The sequence below is a fragment of the Pituophis catenifer genome, unplaced genomic scaffold, assembly GCF_029215685.1.
Source record: "Pituophis catenifer annectens isolate HBS135680 unplaced genomic scaffold, rPitCat1.0.hap2 SCAF_2, whole genome shotgun sequence".
Classification (NCBI taxonomy): domain Eukaryota; kingdom Metazoa; phylum Chordata; class Lepidosauria; order Squamata; family Colubridae; genus Pituophis; species Pituophis catenifer.
The window spans coordinates 276,354,258-276,370,500 of record NW_027256882.1 but is presented as its reverse complement, the minus strand read 5'-3'; the positions used below and the strand labels follow the sequence as shown (position 1 = coordinate 276,370,500).

The following is a 16,243-nucleotide window of genomic DNA, read 5'->3' as shown; positions in this document are numbered from 1 at the left end:
TTGCCAAAAGCAGGAGCGTAAGTGGGGGGGTTGTGCACGCGTGTGCCCACACCCATAATTCAACGCCCCCAACACCATGCCCCCCACATACATGTGCACGTGACCCCACCCACCCATGCTTTCCTTGCTTTTGGCATGTGACGGCAAAAAGGTTACCGGTGGGCCCGGTACACCTGTTTTTTTCCCTCCCCAGGCTCCAGAGGCTTTCTTGGAGCCTGGAGAGGGCGAAAATGGCCTCCCCCATCCCCCTGAGGCCCTCCAGAGGCCAGAAACGGCCAGTTTCCCAACTTCCAGTGGGCCCGGAAGACCCAAAAATCAGCCAGCCGGTGCATGCATGCATGCTGGAGCTGAGATAGGGCAACGCTCGCTTGCCCACAGATATGGCTCCACATGCCAACTCTGGCACGCGTGCCATAGGTTCACCATCAGGAGACTAGGGTGTAACCAATGATTAAAATCTATCCATCTTGTCCTAACTATTTACAAGACTTTGAATAAAGAAAAAAATGTAGACTGAGGATTCCCTTACCCATCTGTTGTGCACCGGTAATCTTCAATTTGCAATCATTTGTTCAGTGACCACATAAAGTTACAATGACACTGAAAAAAAATGACTCATGACCCTCGCAGCATCCCCACGGTCACCTGATCAAAATTTGAGTACGGACAACTAGCGTGTATCTACGATGGTTGCAGGGCGTGGGATCATATAACCACCATTTGTGATCTTACCAACCAGCTTCTGGCAAGCGAAGTCAATGGGGGGGAGCCAAATTCACTAACAACTTCATGGTTCACTTAACAACTGTAGCAATTCACTTAACAACCATGGCAAAAGGATCGTAAAATTGGGCATGACTCCAGTGGTGGGTTTCAACATTTTTTACTACCGGTTCTGTGGTGTGGCTTGGTGGGCATGGCTTGGTGGGCGTGGCAGGGGAAAGATACTGTAAAATCTCCATTCCCATCCAACTACAGGGGAAGGATACTGCAAAATCCCAATTTCCTCCCAATCAGTTGGGACTTGGGAGGCAGAGAATAGAGGGGGGCGGGGCCAGTCAGAATTTTTACTACGGGTTCTCCGAACTACTCAAAATTTCTGCTACCAGTTCTCCAGAACTGGTCAGAACCTGCTGAAACCCACCTCTGCATGACTCCCTTAATAACTGTCTTACTTAGCAATGGAAATTCTGGTCCCAATTGTGGTCCTATGTCAGGGACCAGCTATATAACCAGATTTTACTCCATGGGCTCTAAACCCTCTATTGGGAATTGAACACATGAACCATTATATGTTAGATGATCATAAACAATGCATTAGCTTTAGAAGCTCTTCAAGGCCAGGGGTTCTACAGAAAAGGTATCTGGAATTTATCAAAATTGTACATGAAGTCCACTTTCACTTAAGCGCTTAAAGAGAGATATTTCCATTGCATTATGTTGTTCATTTACTTAGAACAACTTGCAAATGAATAGTGGATTGTACCCAATGATACATTTGTCTTTGCAAAAGGGGCAGGCGTTGAATTGATTTAACTATTCCCCTCTGGGCTATACCATGCACTATGTCACACAAAGAATTTTTGAGATTTAAATGGATTTGAAGGACTAGCAAAAATTTGTTGAGCGACTTTCAAAACTATGGCACAATAATGAAGCCACTAGATACAATTTACAGTTCCTGGTTCTATAGTTTTCTGAACTTCTTTCAATAAATAAATAAATAAATCCTCTTTTCTTCCTACATGATTTCTCCTCAACTTCTACCAAGTATTTTGGGGAAGGAAAATAAGATACTGTAAATATAGCTGCAGAGGTAGGACAGAAGTAGTGGTATGATTCAAATAATTTAAAAACTGGTTCTCTGCCCTAATGACCAGCTAGATGGGTGTGGCCATGGTAGGCGTGGCCAAGGGTGACAGGCAGCACTCGGCCTCCTGCACCCGCCTGGGAGTAAAAATGTGCTGGTGGGGGGAGACACACTGCCCCCCCCACGCCCCGTTTTGGGCCTAGGAAGCTCCCTGCAGCCTCCTGGGAGCAAAAACAGGCTGTGTGTGTGTGTGTGTGTGTGTGTGTGTGTGTCGCACACACACACACCATGCCCCGTTTTGGGCCTAGTAGGCCTCCCTACTAGGAGAGCCAAAATTGGGAGCCAAAATACCTGGGAGCCAAACTTGGGAGTGTGGGTATTCCTGGAAGGGGAGCCAAAATTGGGCCAAAATTGGGAGCGTGGGTAGGCCTGGAAGGGGAGTGGAGGGGTGGGGCAAGGCCAGCCAGCAATTTAACTACCGGTTCGCCTGAACGAGCCAGAACCAGCTGAATCCCACCAGATTTCTGGATCAGTGGTGAGTTGCTCCCGGTTCGGTCCGGTTCTATAGAACCGGTAGTAAATCTGGTGGGAAGCTCCACCCACCCACCCACCATGATATCATCATGGGTGATCTGCGCATGCACAGAAGCGTGCGCGCTCCCGCTGTGAACCGGTAGTAAAGGTAAGTGGAACCCACCCCTGTTCTAGATAGAAGTCTAATTGAATGTCATCAAAAAGCTCCCTAACAGGTGGCAATTATCTAAGTATTTCATGAGATACATTCAAGTTGAGGTTGGGAGGTCCTCTGATGGAGATATTTTGAGTTCCAGCCGAGAAGAGCAAGACAGACTGGATAGCTTAAGTAGCATTTCCAATACTAGGCTTGCAGCTGGAGAAAGGTTTTTAAATAAACCTCTGATCCCACCACCATTTGTTCTTGGGAATATTATTAACCTATTTGCCATGTTATTTGCACCGAGAAATCTTGCTTGTTGAAAAATCAATTCTTCCCTGACATTGGTGGAGCTAACACAATGGACACAGTGATCACAGTAACAATAAGATATTTTAATTTCTTTTGGTAAAGGCTGCCAATGTCATTCCATCTAGTATAACCACTGTCCTGCCTGTTGGCTGAAGGAGATGTTTAGAGCAAAAGCACAAGAATAACAGAGTCGTTTTAGGATATCAGATTTTCCAAGCATTTTTCATCATCACAATGAAATAGACATCGGTATCGATTGAAGCACTGACGCCAGCATAATAGTTCATGAATTCCTCTGTTGTGACCTACGATAGAAGAGGTTGAAAAAGAAAAATAAAGTTTTTATTTAAATAAAATGTGTAAACTATTTGCGTGCAAGAATTAAATGCTACATGATGTTCTATGGGGAGATTCCCTTTCTACCCCTAGGAGTGATATGTTCCTCAATCTCGGGCCTCTATCTCAATCTCAGACCTAGGAGTTTGAGAGTTCTGCACAGTATCTTAGCTGCTCTTAGCACTACACTGTCCTGGATGTTGTTCCTGGGATCTGTTGGAGCCATTTTCCCAGCTTAAGGAAATGATAGGAGCATTTGGGGTTGTGACTCCTAAACTGGGAAAGTGGCTCCAACAGATCCCAGGAACAATGTCGGGGCTCTCTGTCCAGAAGAGTGCAGTATTAAGATTGGGAGTACTTTGGCCTTTATTTTCCACATCATCTCCAATTGCTCCTTCAGGCCCTGGTACTTCTCCATTCCTCAAACCTTCCTGATGTTGCTGTTGCTTGGCATGCTACACCTGTCACCACCATTTAACAGTAACAGAGTTGGAAGGGACCTTGGATGTCTTCTAGTCCAACCCCCTGCTTAGGCAGGAAACCCTAAACCACTTCAGACAAATGGTTATCCAATTTTTTCTTTAAAACTTCCAGTGTTGGAGCATTCACAACTTCTGGAGGCAAGTTGTTCCACTGATTCATTGTTCTAACTGTCAGGGAATTTCTACTTAGTTCTAGGTTGCTTCTCTCCTTGATTAGTTTCCACCCACTGCTTCTTGTCCTGCCCTCAGATGCTTTGGAGAATAGCTTGACTCCCTCTTCTTTGTGGCAACCCCTGAGATATTAGAACATTGCTATCATGTCACCCCAGTCCTTCGTTTCATTAAACTAGACATACCCAGTTCCTGCAACTGTTCTTCATATGTTTTAGCCTCCAGTCCCCTAATCATCTTGGTTGCTCTTCTCTGCACTCTTTCTAGAGTCTCCACATCTTTTTTACATCGTGGTGACCAAAACTGAATGCAGTATTCCACGTGTGGCCTTATCAAGGCATTATAAAATGGTATTAAATATTCTTCTGGTCTTTGTCTACTACCACAATGTCTGGTTGATTGGCTAGCACCTGCCTGTCTGTCTGGATCTAGAAGTCTCATAGGACTTTGATATTAAAAAACTGCCTGGGTTTGCCAATTCAATTGCACTGCTCTTATAGCAGTGGTGGGTTGTCCCAGGTTCGGACCGGTTCGTAAGAACCGGTAGTAAAACCGATGGGAGGCCCCGCCCACCGTCCCGGATGTCATCATCGGCGATCTGCACATGTGCAGAAGCAAGGCGCATGTGCTCGCTTCGCTCACATGCGTGCGTGCGCGATCCCATTGCGAACCAGTAGTAAAGGTAAGTAGAACCCACCCCTGTCTTATAGGAACAATCCCATTGAAAGAAATAAGTGAAATGTGTTTTACTGGAATGCAAGATCCAAAGAAACTTGCCACATTGACTGCATAATATACGAGCCCTCCCTAATCCTTGCCCATACATTTTTCCTATTAAAAACACAAAGAGTTTGGATTTAATTTCACAATTCTAGAACAAAATTAAACATCGTTAGAGATAGAAATGTAGTTTGCATAATCTCAGTGATTTCTTTTGAAATGTAAGATATATTCCATTTTCCTTTAGGAATAAGTTGCATTTTAGGGCTTTGGGGGAATAGAAAGAGACAGAACTATTGAGTATCAATATACAGTGCGCGATGCCTTCTTACTATGTCCAGTGGCTGCGAAGGAAGAGGACAAAGAGAAAAGATTTCTGTTGATAAATTCAGCAAATCCCTCAAAAAAAAAAAAAATCAACAGAGCCTATAGAATGTCTGACATGATTGACTTACTGTAGTTTTGGTTTGCTTTTAATCTCCTTCTCACTTACCTGTCCATCTTTATCATAGGGGGAATCAAAGTTGTCCAGGAAAGTCCTAAAAACTTGGTCTTCACTCCATTCTCCATTTTGGTACTTGGGGTGATGTTTTACATTGTAGACCCCTTGCAGATCTTCAATGGTGATGACTCCGTCCCCTGTTTTATCTAGCTTTCGAAAAGCTTGCATGATGACTTCTTTCCTTGCATTGGACATAGGAGGCTAGGAAAAAAAAAGCATAAAGCAATATTATTTTAAGGCCACTTTCTTCCCAGCCTTATCCTATTAGAAAAGAAAGAACAGTGCTGAAGAACAGTGGATGCAATGTAGAAAAATAAGACATAACTAAATTAAAGCAGAGGAACCTATGTGCAAATCCCAAAGGTGTTTTTTTAAGAGGCAACTGGACTTCCTGGTTTTTCTTTGAAGACATTTCGCTTCTCATCCAAGAAGCTTCTTCAGCAAGGAATATAACTCCTTTCATTCCCCACTCTCCTGTCAGAGTTGAAGAAGCTTCTTGGATGAGAAGCGAAATGTCTTCAAAGAAAAACCAGAAAGTCCAGTTGCCTCTTGAAAAAAAGCACCTTTGGGACAACCATGACCTGGATGACTGAGAATCTCCCTAGCTATGAGCAAATCATTATTTGCCTCTGGGCTAATTTCATACCTTCCAAAATGATGCTTTGGGGCAGCTGGATCACTTCAGTTGTTTACAATGGTGTGCACCATATTATTTGTAAGCCAAAATGGAGGAAATACATCAGATGGGAGGAGGGATTCAGCCGGTTCTGGTCCAGTTCAGGCGAACCGGTAGTAGCGACTGTGGGACGCTCTGCCCACTCGCCCGGATGTAATGCGCGAGCAAAGAGCATGTGCGGAAGGCCTTGCGCATGCGCACACACTCACATTTGTGAACCGGTAGGGAAGGTAATCCCACCTCTGGAGGTATGCACAGGTCACTCACTGATCATCTGTGAACTTGTGCTGTATTGCATAATCTGATGCATTTGGCTACCAAACCTTCTCCAGAAGTTTGCTATCATTTTATTTGTATTTGAAAAGAGCAATGGTCTCCTGGCTTATATTCCACTGCTATCCACTGGTTGCCCCTTGGGATTTGGCTACTCAGGATCAATTCCCTTCTAACTGAGAACAACCGTTTTGAGTTGGTGGGTGGGCGGAAGAAGCACTGCTGGCATCGTCTGGATAATATTTGTGTGCCACTCGCTTTAAGCCTGAAGGCTGAAAGAAGAAGATGGAAAGCAGAATGGATAGAGATGGGGGGAGATATAGAAAAAGCATGAGCGGGATTGCCAAGGGGCTACAACAGGACTTTTCTTTTTTTAATTTGATTTATATGCTGCCCTTCTCCGGAGAGTCAGGGCGGCTTACAATGCGTTAAGCAATATTTCTTTTTTTTTTTTTAATTGAAACTGATTTATATGGCTGTCCATCTCACAGATGCAACTCCAGGCAGCAAACGGAGATTTCAAAAATGATAAGTACAGCATATAAGCAATAATAGATAATATTTTACCTACTGCCTCAATCTACTGTGTCTGATGGAGTCAAAAGCTAGTGTAGTGTTTGACGTTAAAGGCTCTAACATTTTTGTCTGATATTTTCATGTTATCAGGTACTGGTTATCAGGTAGACACCTGCTATCTAAATCTCCCTACATAACTGCAATCCATCTGAGAGGCCAATCAACCAGTGAATTAAAATCTCATTTAATTGCTACTTCCTATCCATACTTTTTTATTTAGAAAAAAAATATGGTTTCTTTTAAGCTGCTGTATATTCGTTAATTCCGCTGAGTATATATTTGTCCTTCCTTTCCTTAGAACAAACATCTTTTATTAACTGATAGGAAATGTAGGTGGAAACAGATTCACAATAGCACCGATCTCCAATCAATTAGCATTGCACAGAGCAAATGCCTGGATCAGATCTGCCCTGACTTTGTTCTGCATGACCTTGACTCAAATGTGGAGAGCTCATTTCCATTGCAATTAGCACTTCTTGGCAGACTTCAGCGTGTGTGAAGCACTAAGTCTTCTGTACCCAGAAAGAGTGTCAGCATTTAACACTGACGTGGAAATGCTCCAGTTAGGGTGTTCCCAGCAGCACCTATCAGGGATTTCCCCAAGTTATTTCCCCATACCAATAAACATGTTTGTCCAGTAAATGCACTGATTTTGTTATCTTTACCAGGTAGACGAGACAGGAAACATAACCAGATGAGTTAATTCTACTTCATTGTAAAGCTATTGTATGTTAACAGCAACTTGCAAATCTGAAAGTACATTTTTTTTCCTACTATCTCAGCAGTCCCAACCTTTCTGGCTGGGGAGGGGAGGGGACCTGGGCCACATTAGTGTGCGCGCATGCAGCCTAGTGGTGAAATCCAATTTTTTTTTACTACCGGCTATGTGGGCGTGTCTTGGTGTGTGTGGTGTGGCTTGGTGTGTGTGACAGGGGAAGGATACTGCAAAATCCCCATTCCCTCCCCACTCCAGGGGAAGGATACTGCAAAATCTCCATTCCAACCCCACTCCACGAGAAGGATACTGCAAAATCCCCATTCTCTCCCCACTCCAGGGGAAGGATATTGCAAAATCTCCATTCCAACCTCACTCCAGGGAAAGGATACTGCAAAATTTCCATTCCAACCCCACTCCAGGGAAAGGATACTGCAAAATCCGCATTCTAACCCCACTCCAGGGGAAGGATACTGCAAAATCCCTATTCCCTCCCCACTCTAGGGCCAGCCAGAGGTGATATTTGCCGGTTCTCCAAACTACTCAAAATTTCCGCTACCAGTTCTCCAGAACCTGTCAGAACCTGCTGGATTTCACCCCTGACGCAGCCCCTATGGCCCAGCATGAGCAGCGGGCTGGCAGGCACATGTGTGAGTGCCCCCAGCCCACCACTTCGGCATGTTGAGCTGCCCGTGCACATGCGCGCCAGCCAGCCACTCATATGGCCCAATTCTTAATAGGACACGGCCTGGTAGTGGGCCATGGCCTGGAGGTTGGGGACCCCTGTACTATCTCCTTTACAGGGAGAACTAGGGAGGGTCCCTTCTGAGCTTTTTGCTCTGCCTACTATCCAGTGTGGCTCTGCTGTCTCTTATCTAACCGTTCCCTGGGCAGCATCTCTTCACCTGGTCTCCCAAGGTCTTTCCCACACACCATAGTAGAGTTGGTTATGACATAGCATGTTAGTGCAATAATGTGGGAAACTATTTTTTGTCGTTGCTGCTTAAAACTCACTCTTAATGTCAGGAGAAATTCATCAAAGTCAATTGTTCCGTTCCCATCTTTATCAAAGGTTTGGAAAATCTTTTCGGCTTCGTCTTTCTCGATCAGCACAGCATAATCATGGAGCCCTTTCACGAACTCTTTGAAATCGAGGGTCCTGCTATTGTTGTCATCCATGATGCGGAAAACCCTGAAGAAAAGAAGGTTGACTGTAAAGAAAAGAGTTACAAAGATCAAAGAGGAAGAAAAAATAGGACAATGATGTACAAATCTAGGAAAGATGCCTTTAAGGAAAACAAGAGGAGCCTTGCTTCTGAGATACAGTATATTAAGACATTCGGCTCAGGGGTGGGTTCTAAATTTTTTTACTACCGGTTCTGTGGGCGTGGCTTATTTTGTGGGTGTGGCTTGGATGTCGTGTGACTAGGTGGGGGTGGCTAGCTGGTCAGAGTCATTTCTGGAAGGTCCTCGCACTTACAACCAGTCCTCGCACTTACGACCCGACTCATTTGCTTTTAACACTGATCAGCTGTAGGACGGCCCTTTGAAGCCCCACAGCAAGAGTTTAAACAGTTTTTTTCCCTCTAGTCATCAGCTGGGACTCAGGAGGCAGCAATAGATTGGGGGTGGGACCAAATAAAAGGTAAGAATAATGTGGCGGGGGGGAGAACCGGTTCGGTGACGTCATATCGTCACCGCTACCGGCTCGGCCGAACCGGACCGAACCGGGAAGAACCCACCACTGATTTGGCTGCATAGCAATTCCTTTGTATCTGACCCCCTTTCCAAATTTTACAATGAGAGTTCACATCTTCGGGTGGTAAACATTGTACAGTTTGAATGTTTATGTTACTTCTATAGCAACTAATTTGAGCAACTCATACATAACAAAACCCATCTTTACCTGATATAGAGTGGTATTTTTACTCTTAATCAAAAAGGAAGTCTGTACAGATATAGTAAACATGTGTCAACCTACACATCACTGAATTGGGCCCAAAGAGCAGCATTTGGACAGTTACATGCACATGTATGAAAAATTGAACTAGCAACCAATAAATTGAAAAACCAGTTGAAATAAGATCGCTGTGGCACGGACAAATGACCCATTTGGAGGATTCAGCTACATGTGGATATAATGGCTTTTCCCTTGAAAAGTTAGATCGGTAAATCTGGGTTTTTTTCCCCTTTTCTTTTAATGACCCTGTAATCCCTTGCATTGGAGTGGAGTCAGGGCAACTGAATGGAGCTGAGCATTTACTGTCCGGATGCCCTTCCTGACACCTATGCGAAGCTCACAGCAGACATTTTCTCTTTGCACCCAGAGAGAGAAATATCTACCACTACCTAGGATCAAACTTACAGCCTCTTGATTGCGAGGCAAGAGCTCCACCTATAGGCCACCACACTGCTCAGATCAGCAATCCTGAATATGAATGTAACTCTTATTTCTAATTTTTACATACCCTTGGCTTGAGCTACTTTTGCTATTCTTGCTGAGGAGCTAATTGCAATCTTCCTGGGCACAGACTGCTTGGGCAAATTATTTTTGATTTGAACTGGGAACATCTGATTTAGCTGACTACTAGATGGGTCTATTAGAAAATAAGCAGTGCCCTGATAGATTAGACTTCTAGCCCATTTAGTCTGTTCTCACAGTGACTGTGAGGTCCAAGCCCATGAAAGACACATTGAATTCTAATTGAGTACAATCCAGAGGTGGTATTCAGCAGATTCTGACCAGTTCTGGAGAACCTTTAGTGGAAATTTTGAGTAGTTTGGAAAGCCGGTAAATATCACCTCTGACTGTCCCCATCCCCATCTATTCTCTGCCTCTGAAGTCCCAGTTGATTGGGAGAGAAAGGAGATCTTACAGTATCCTTCCCCTGCCATGGCTACCAAGCCATGCCATGCCCACCAAGCCACGCCCACAGAACTGGTAGTAAAAAAATTTGAATCCTACCACTGGTACAATCTTTTATTTGTTTACACCTAAAGGACAGAATCTTGCCAAACTAAAACTATAATCTTCCACCTGATAGATGTATCCAAAGAGATTCTAAGATGTGGCTACCCTGAACCTCTCCTCTCCCTACACCCCACATGTAACTTGGGACTGCGCAGTCTCTTAATTCAGGCTTCTCTCCTCCTCCCTAGGAAATCTCTATGCTACCAAGAGTCTCCCCCACTGCTTCTCCAGGGATACATTCCATCACAATGACCAGCCAACGGCCCAAGGAAGTCCACAAGTGTTCCACCAGATGGTCCTCAGAAGCAATCACCTTGCCAGCAAGGAGTCCCATGACTTCCATGAATTGGCCCAAAATTTATTTGAAGCCAGTTAAGCTGGTCGCCAGCACCACATCTCAACAGTAAAAATGTGAGTCGGTCTTTAGAAAATAGCTTAAGTACTGCGGTTACTTGAAAATACAACAATTGCTAACTGAGATGGGTCATATGGAACAGGTTGTGCCAATTTTGGAGTAGTTCTGTTTCTAGGCATAATTAACATGTTTGCTTTTAATGTGTAACAGTAATAATGCCTTTGGTTGGAGTATCTCAAGGATCATTTTCTGTTCTCCTATATCAGGGGTGTCAAACTTTATTTCATTGAGGGCCGCATCAGGGTTGTGTTTGACTTCGGGGTGGGGGGAGGTGGTTGTGGCCAGGGTGGGCATGGCTAGCTCAATGTCATTCATGTCGAAGACACATGTGGTGGCCCGAGCACTCTGCCAGAGAAAACTGAGCTCTGTTTTCACTGACAGAGTTGTAGGAGGCCATCGTAGCAGAAAATGGAGCTTGGGAGGACCGTGCACGGCCTTCCCAAGCTCCGTGTTTGCTGGCAGAGGCACCACGGGCCAGTCCACTGCTGTTTCCAGGGAGGCCCCATGGGCCAGATCTAAGGACCCCAAGGGCCAGATCGGGCCCCCGGGCCTTGAGTTTGACACCCCTGTCCTATATAAACCTACCCATCCATTGGGATTGGCTTTATATCCTGTTTGAGAAGTGCTATACTATAAATTAGGTGAATAAATGTCAATTTTATTAATTTCAATTTTAATACCCTTTTTATGGAATTTTCCCTATTAAGTTGTTTGCTTGCATAGCCTTATTTATTTATATATATTTTTTTGGTTACACAAGGAGCAACTTTTGTTAGGCTATTTTAAGATATTTTCCCTTTCACTGGATTTCTACTGACTGCTGTGTTTTTAATCACTCACATTGAACATGATGTATTTATTTCTCTCTTTCTAGTCTAGAAACCAAGATGATAGAATGACTTACACATTTATCTAAAAAAGTTAAATACAGTTCAATGTCTATGGAGATTCTTAGTCATCCAGTCATGGTTGTCCCAAAGGTGTTTTTTCCAAGAGGCAACTGGACTTTCTGGTTTTTCTTTGAAGACATTTCGCTTCTCATTCAAGAAGCGAGGAAAAAAAATGGTCCAGTTGCCACTTGAAAAAGCACCTTTAAATACTAAAAAGTACCGGTTAAATACAGTTCAATACACAAAAAGCACAAATTAGTCACAGAACACACAGTTCTGTCATTCTGAAACTTTTTTTAGAGTTTCCAGATAAAAACCTTATCATGCAATTAATCTCCTTTGACCACAGAATTTTTTTTCACTAGATGGTATGCTGCAAGGATAATTTGTTTCTAGATGTCTTTGTTATCATCTTGTCATCATCTGGAATTTTCCATCCAGATAGAGAGTAGTAGCACTAGAATCCTTCCTTCTTTCCTTCCTTCCTTCCTTCCTTCCTTCCTTCCTTCCTTCCTTCCTTCCTTCCTTCCTTCCTTCCTTCCTCCCTCCCTCCCTCCCTCCCTCCCTTCTTCCCTTTCCTCCCCCTCCCTCCTTCCTTCCTTCCCTTCCTTCCTTCCTCCCTCCTCCCTCCCTCCTTCCTTCCTTCCCTCCCTCCCTCCTTCTTCCCTCCCTCCCTCCCTCCCTTTCCATTCAGGTCTTCTTACCTTTTTCTTAATCATGTTTCTTGAATGTGTTAAAAATGTGAAAGAAAACATGAGTGCAAAGAGGGCATAAGAGTGTGAAGAAAAAAGTCCAGCTAAAGAGCAGATCCTCACTCACCCCCAGACAGAGTGGCTGGTTCATGGTCTTAAACTCTCTGGGAGATTTGAAATAAAGCTGAAAAGAGGCTGAACTAGTTAGTTTAGGGATGCAGGCTCCACCACTCTGTGTGTGTGTCTGGCTGCCACCAGACTTGTCTTCCTCAGCTATTTCATGGATCCATTTACCTGCCCAGGCCTTTGATGCCTGCTGAGCCCCTTGCCAGGCACTGGAGGCGTAGCTTCTCGATTGGATCGGTGGTGCGGGTAAGGTTTTTCTTGGCTTGGATGGCCATTTCCCTGTCATGTCGTGCAGTGCCCGGCATCTAGAAAAAAGGGAAGTCAGTCATCTTAGAACATGGAAGAAAGAATGAAAGTTTTGGAAAGGACCTTGGAGGTTTCTACCCAACCTCTTGCCATGACAAATGGCTGTTCAGTCTCTTCTTGATAACCTCCCTTGATGGAGCACCCACAACTTCTGGAGGTAAGCTGTTCCACTGATTAATCGTTCTCACTCTCAGAAAATGTCTCCTTCCTTCTAGGTTGGATCTCTGTTATGGTCTTCCACCCATAAGTTTTTGTCCTGCCCTCAGGTGCTTTGGAGAATAACTCAAACCCCCCTCTTCTCCATGACAGCTCTTCAAGTACTGGAAGATGGCTATCATATCACCGCTAGTCCTTCTCTTTATTAGACAAAACATATGTAGTCCCCTCAATCGTTCATCACATGGTTTAGCCTTCAGAGCCCTTATCATCTTTGTTGCTTTTCTCTGCATTCTTTCTAGGGCCTCAACATCTTTAAAAATTTTTAAAAGGCAGCAATCCATATGGGAAGTGATTAAGGTGTAGAGTGTAGAACTTCTTCTGGTTCAGGAATTGGTGCAAATGGCACACAACATAAAGGCCCTTGTAGCTATGACTGTCATCTGCTCTTCCAGTAGGAGTTGTGAGTCCTCAGATTGCACACCTGGTTTGTCTGGAAAAGTGCAATTTCATGCAGAACCAAAGATGTCAAATTCTCAGATCCAGATGACCCCTGGATTTGCTACTGTCTGGAGAGCATTTGGAGAGCAGCCTTCTGTCCCTTCTCTCTCTAGATTAGATCCCCTTCTATCAATTTATGCAAGTGTGAAGTTAACTTTGCTGAGGTAAAACCAGAAAAAGGACATTCCAGCAGGTATGCTTATTAAAATTCACGGAATGTGTATGTGTGCGTGCAAAACCACAGCAACAATAAAAATGAAGAGCAGTAATTTCATAATGTCTTCACAAAGGCTTTACAACCATCTGATAGCATCAATCTGAAAAGTCGCCATGCAAAGCACTTGGTTTCCTCCTTAACGTACAAGAGAGCTCAGATGATCTGGCAAAGTCAGTGAAGCAAAGATTTTTACACAGTATTTAATGCTCTTCTGTCCTTTAAAAAAAAATATCATGATCTTTTCTAGTTTTATACCACAAAGATGAACGACTCTTTTTGGTTTCTCTACATTATACAATTTATCTGTCATATATTTTAATTGGTTGTTCAACATCTTAGAAGGTTTCTGGCTGAAAAACACTTTAATCGTAATTTGACGATGATCACATCAGGCAAATCTGCTACATACATTGAAGACTCTTCTCAGATCACCCAGCTCTACCTTCTCCTGAATCTCAAAGTTACATCTCAAAGTTGCAATTATTCTGAGTTTGCTGCGTATTTCTTTTTTGATTCTCCATAACACACACTATTTATTATCCCCCGATGTTATTTTTTTAATTGCACAAACTTTCTAAATAGCAAAGAGGGGAAAGATAGGGATATAGTAACTTCTGGAAGCCAGTGATGAAGGGGAATGAAAATAAAATGTTTGGTTACCTTGAATCTGTCACCTGTTGCTTCCACCTGAAACTATGGACGCTTTCTTGTAGAGAAAATAGGCCTATCTCTTCCTTGTGTTTCGTCCCTTCTCCTGGCCTACACCCTCCTCCCGATTGGGCTGTGGGGGAAGGATGAATGCAAAAACCAATAGGCAGCGAAATCTGACTGGAAGGCATCAGCTGTCCATCCATCTCAGGTTACTTGTTTACATATCACTCCCCTGCTTGAAGTTTACTACCTTGTTTCCAAGGTGATGTGGGTAGTCCAGATGGGCCTCCTGCAACCTGCCTGGGTTTGAATCCTTCTCTTCTCTGGCTAGAGATGCTCTTTCATGCTACATTCCTCTCTTTTGCATCTGGCTTTCAGGATTACTGCAGATCCCCGTGTCTCAAGAAATACTTTATTTATTTTTTGCTGCAAGGGAAAATCTGTCTTTCAGTGTAGAGGAGAAAAAGGGAATTCACCTGAATCTGGTTTTTCATTAAAAAAAAAAATGGGAAGAGAGAAAATGATGTGGAAGGTTACAATTCAAGGGGGAAGGTTTGAACTTACTGAACTTACTGAATTTACTGAAATGCTAGTTTTCTGTGTGTGGTCTGCTGGAGAGTCCTCCAGTCGCCGTTATGGAAGGAAAGGTAAGTTCTAGACAAAGGCTTATTTCTTTGAAATATTTAACACAACCTGCTTCAAAACTATTTAGACCAGTGGTTCTCAACCTGTGGGTCGGGACCCCTTTGGGGGTCGAACGACCCTTTCACAGGGGTTGCCTAAGACCGTCTGAAAACACATATTTTCAATGGTTTTAGGAATAATTTTATGGTTGGGGATCACCACAACATGAGGAACTGTATTAAAGGGTCGCGGCATTAGGAAGGTTGAGACCCACTGATTTAGACGAATAGTACATTTGTACAAAATAGGGTTTCAGAAATCTTTCGGTCAGAGACCATATACATTTAAGGTGGAGCTAGATCAAGATTTAATCTACTAGTGACAAGAGCAAAAATGCTTTTTATTTTACAATGATAATGATTCCATGAATATGATTGATGTTTTTCTGTAATATACTATATGCTCTTTTTTTGTTTCTGAAATAATAAATGGAGAGGCCCAATAAAATAAAGTTATTTTTTCCGTTTGCATTTTTCCCCAGTAGGTTTGCAAGTTTAGTGCCCTCCTGCAAAAGGAATGCAAAAGTCAAAAATGTCTGTAATATAAGGAAACGGCCACATCATCTGTGTTTTCGACCTGCCATCCAGAGGTGTCTCCATGTTGTAGTTAAAAAAAGTCAACTTGAGATGTGATAGAAGCCACACTTAGAATAGAATAACGAAGTTGGACGGGACCTTGGAGGTCTTCTAGCCCAATCACCTGCTTAGGCAGGAAACACTATACCACTTCAGACAAATGGTTATCCAACATCTTCTTAAAAACTTCCCGTGTTGGAGCATTCACAACTTCTGGAGGCAAGTTGTTCCACTGATTAATTGTTCTGTCAGGAAATTTCTCCTTAGTTCTAGGTTGCTTCTCTCCTTGATTAGTTTCCACCCATTGCTTCTTGTCCTGCCCTCAAGTGCTTTGGAGAATAGTTTGAGCTCCCTCTTCTTTGTGGCAGCCCCTGAGATATTGGAACACTGCTATCCCCTAGTCCTTTCCATTAAACTAGACATACCCAATTCCTGCAACCGTTCATGTTTTAGCCTCCAGTCCCCTAATCAACTTTGTTGCTCTTCTCTGCACTCTATCTAGCGTCTCAACATCTTTTTTTACCTCATGGCGAACCAAAACTGAATGCAGTATTCCAAGTGTGGCCGTACCAAGGCATTATAAAGTGGCATTAATGCTTCACGTGATCTTGAGTCTCTCTCTGTTTTATATGCGTAACACACATGCAATGCACATAAAAAGCAAGCCGAATTTTGATCACACCATCATTGCTGTCATCTTGGTTTTTTAAAAAAACATGCACTATGGATATCCCTGGCAGAATCCTAGACAAAGCAGTCAGAATTCATCTCAAAATTAATTTATTTCTATGTAAAAATGCAGAAAACACCAAT

General features: G+C 43.4%; 1 protein-coding gene across 1 annotated transcript; it reads right to left on the bottom strand.

Moving 5' to 3' along the window:
• Nucleotides 1-2,998: 2,998 nt before the first annotated feature.
• Nucleotides 2,999-12,645, bottom strand: CAPSL (calcyphosine like). The gene is made up of 4 exons (XM_070935948.1): nucleotides 12,509-12,645; nucleotides 8,261-8,438; nucleotides 4,998-5,207; nucleotides 2,999-3,100 (listed from the first exon to the last, which is right to left on the bottom strand). The coding sequence occupies exons 1-4, from the start codon at nucleotides 12,643-12,645 to the stop codon at nucleotides 2,999-3,001; spliced, it is 627 nt and encodes a 208-aa protein (XP_070792049.1).
• Between the last annotated feature and the right edge of the window lie 3,598 nt (nucleotides 12,646-16,243).

Bases quoted from the DNA above. Each gene is read 5' to 3' on its own strand.
- CAPSL (XM_070935948.1), bottom strand. From the start codon at position 12,645: ATGCCGGGCACTGCACGACATGACAGGGAAATGGCCATCCAAGCCAAG. The intron at 5,208-8,260 runs GTGAGTTTTAAG...TTTTTTTCCTAG, and splicing joins AATTTCTCCTGACATTAAGA to CCTCCTATGTCCAATGCAAG. The intron at 3,101-4,997 runs GTAAGTGAGAAG...CTTCTATCGTAG, and splicing joins CCTATGATAAAGATGGACAG to GTCACAACAGAGGAATTCAT.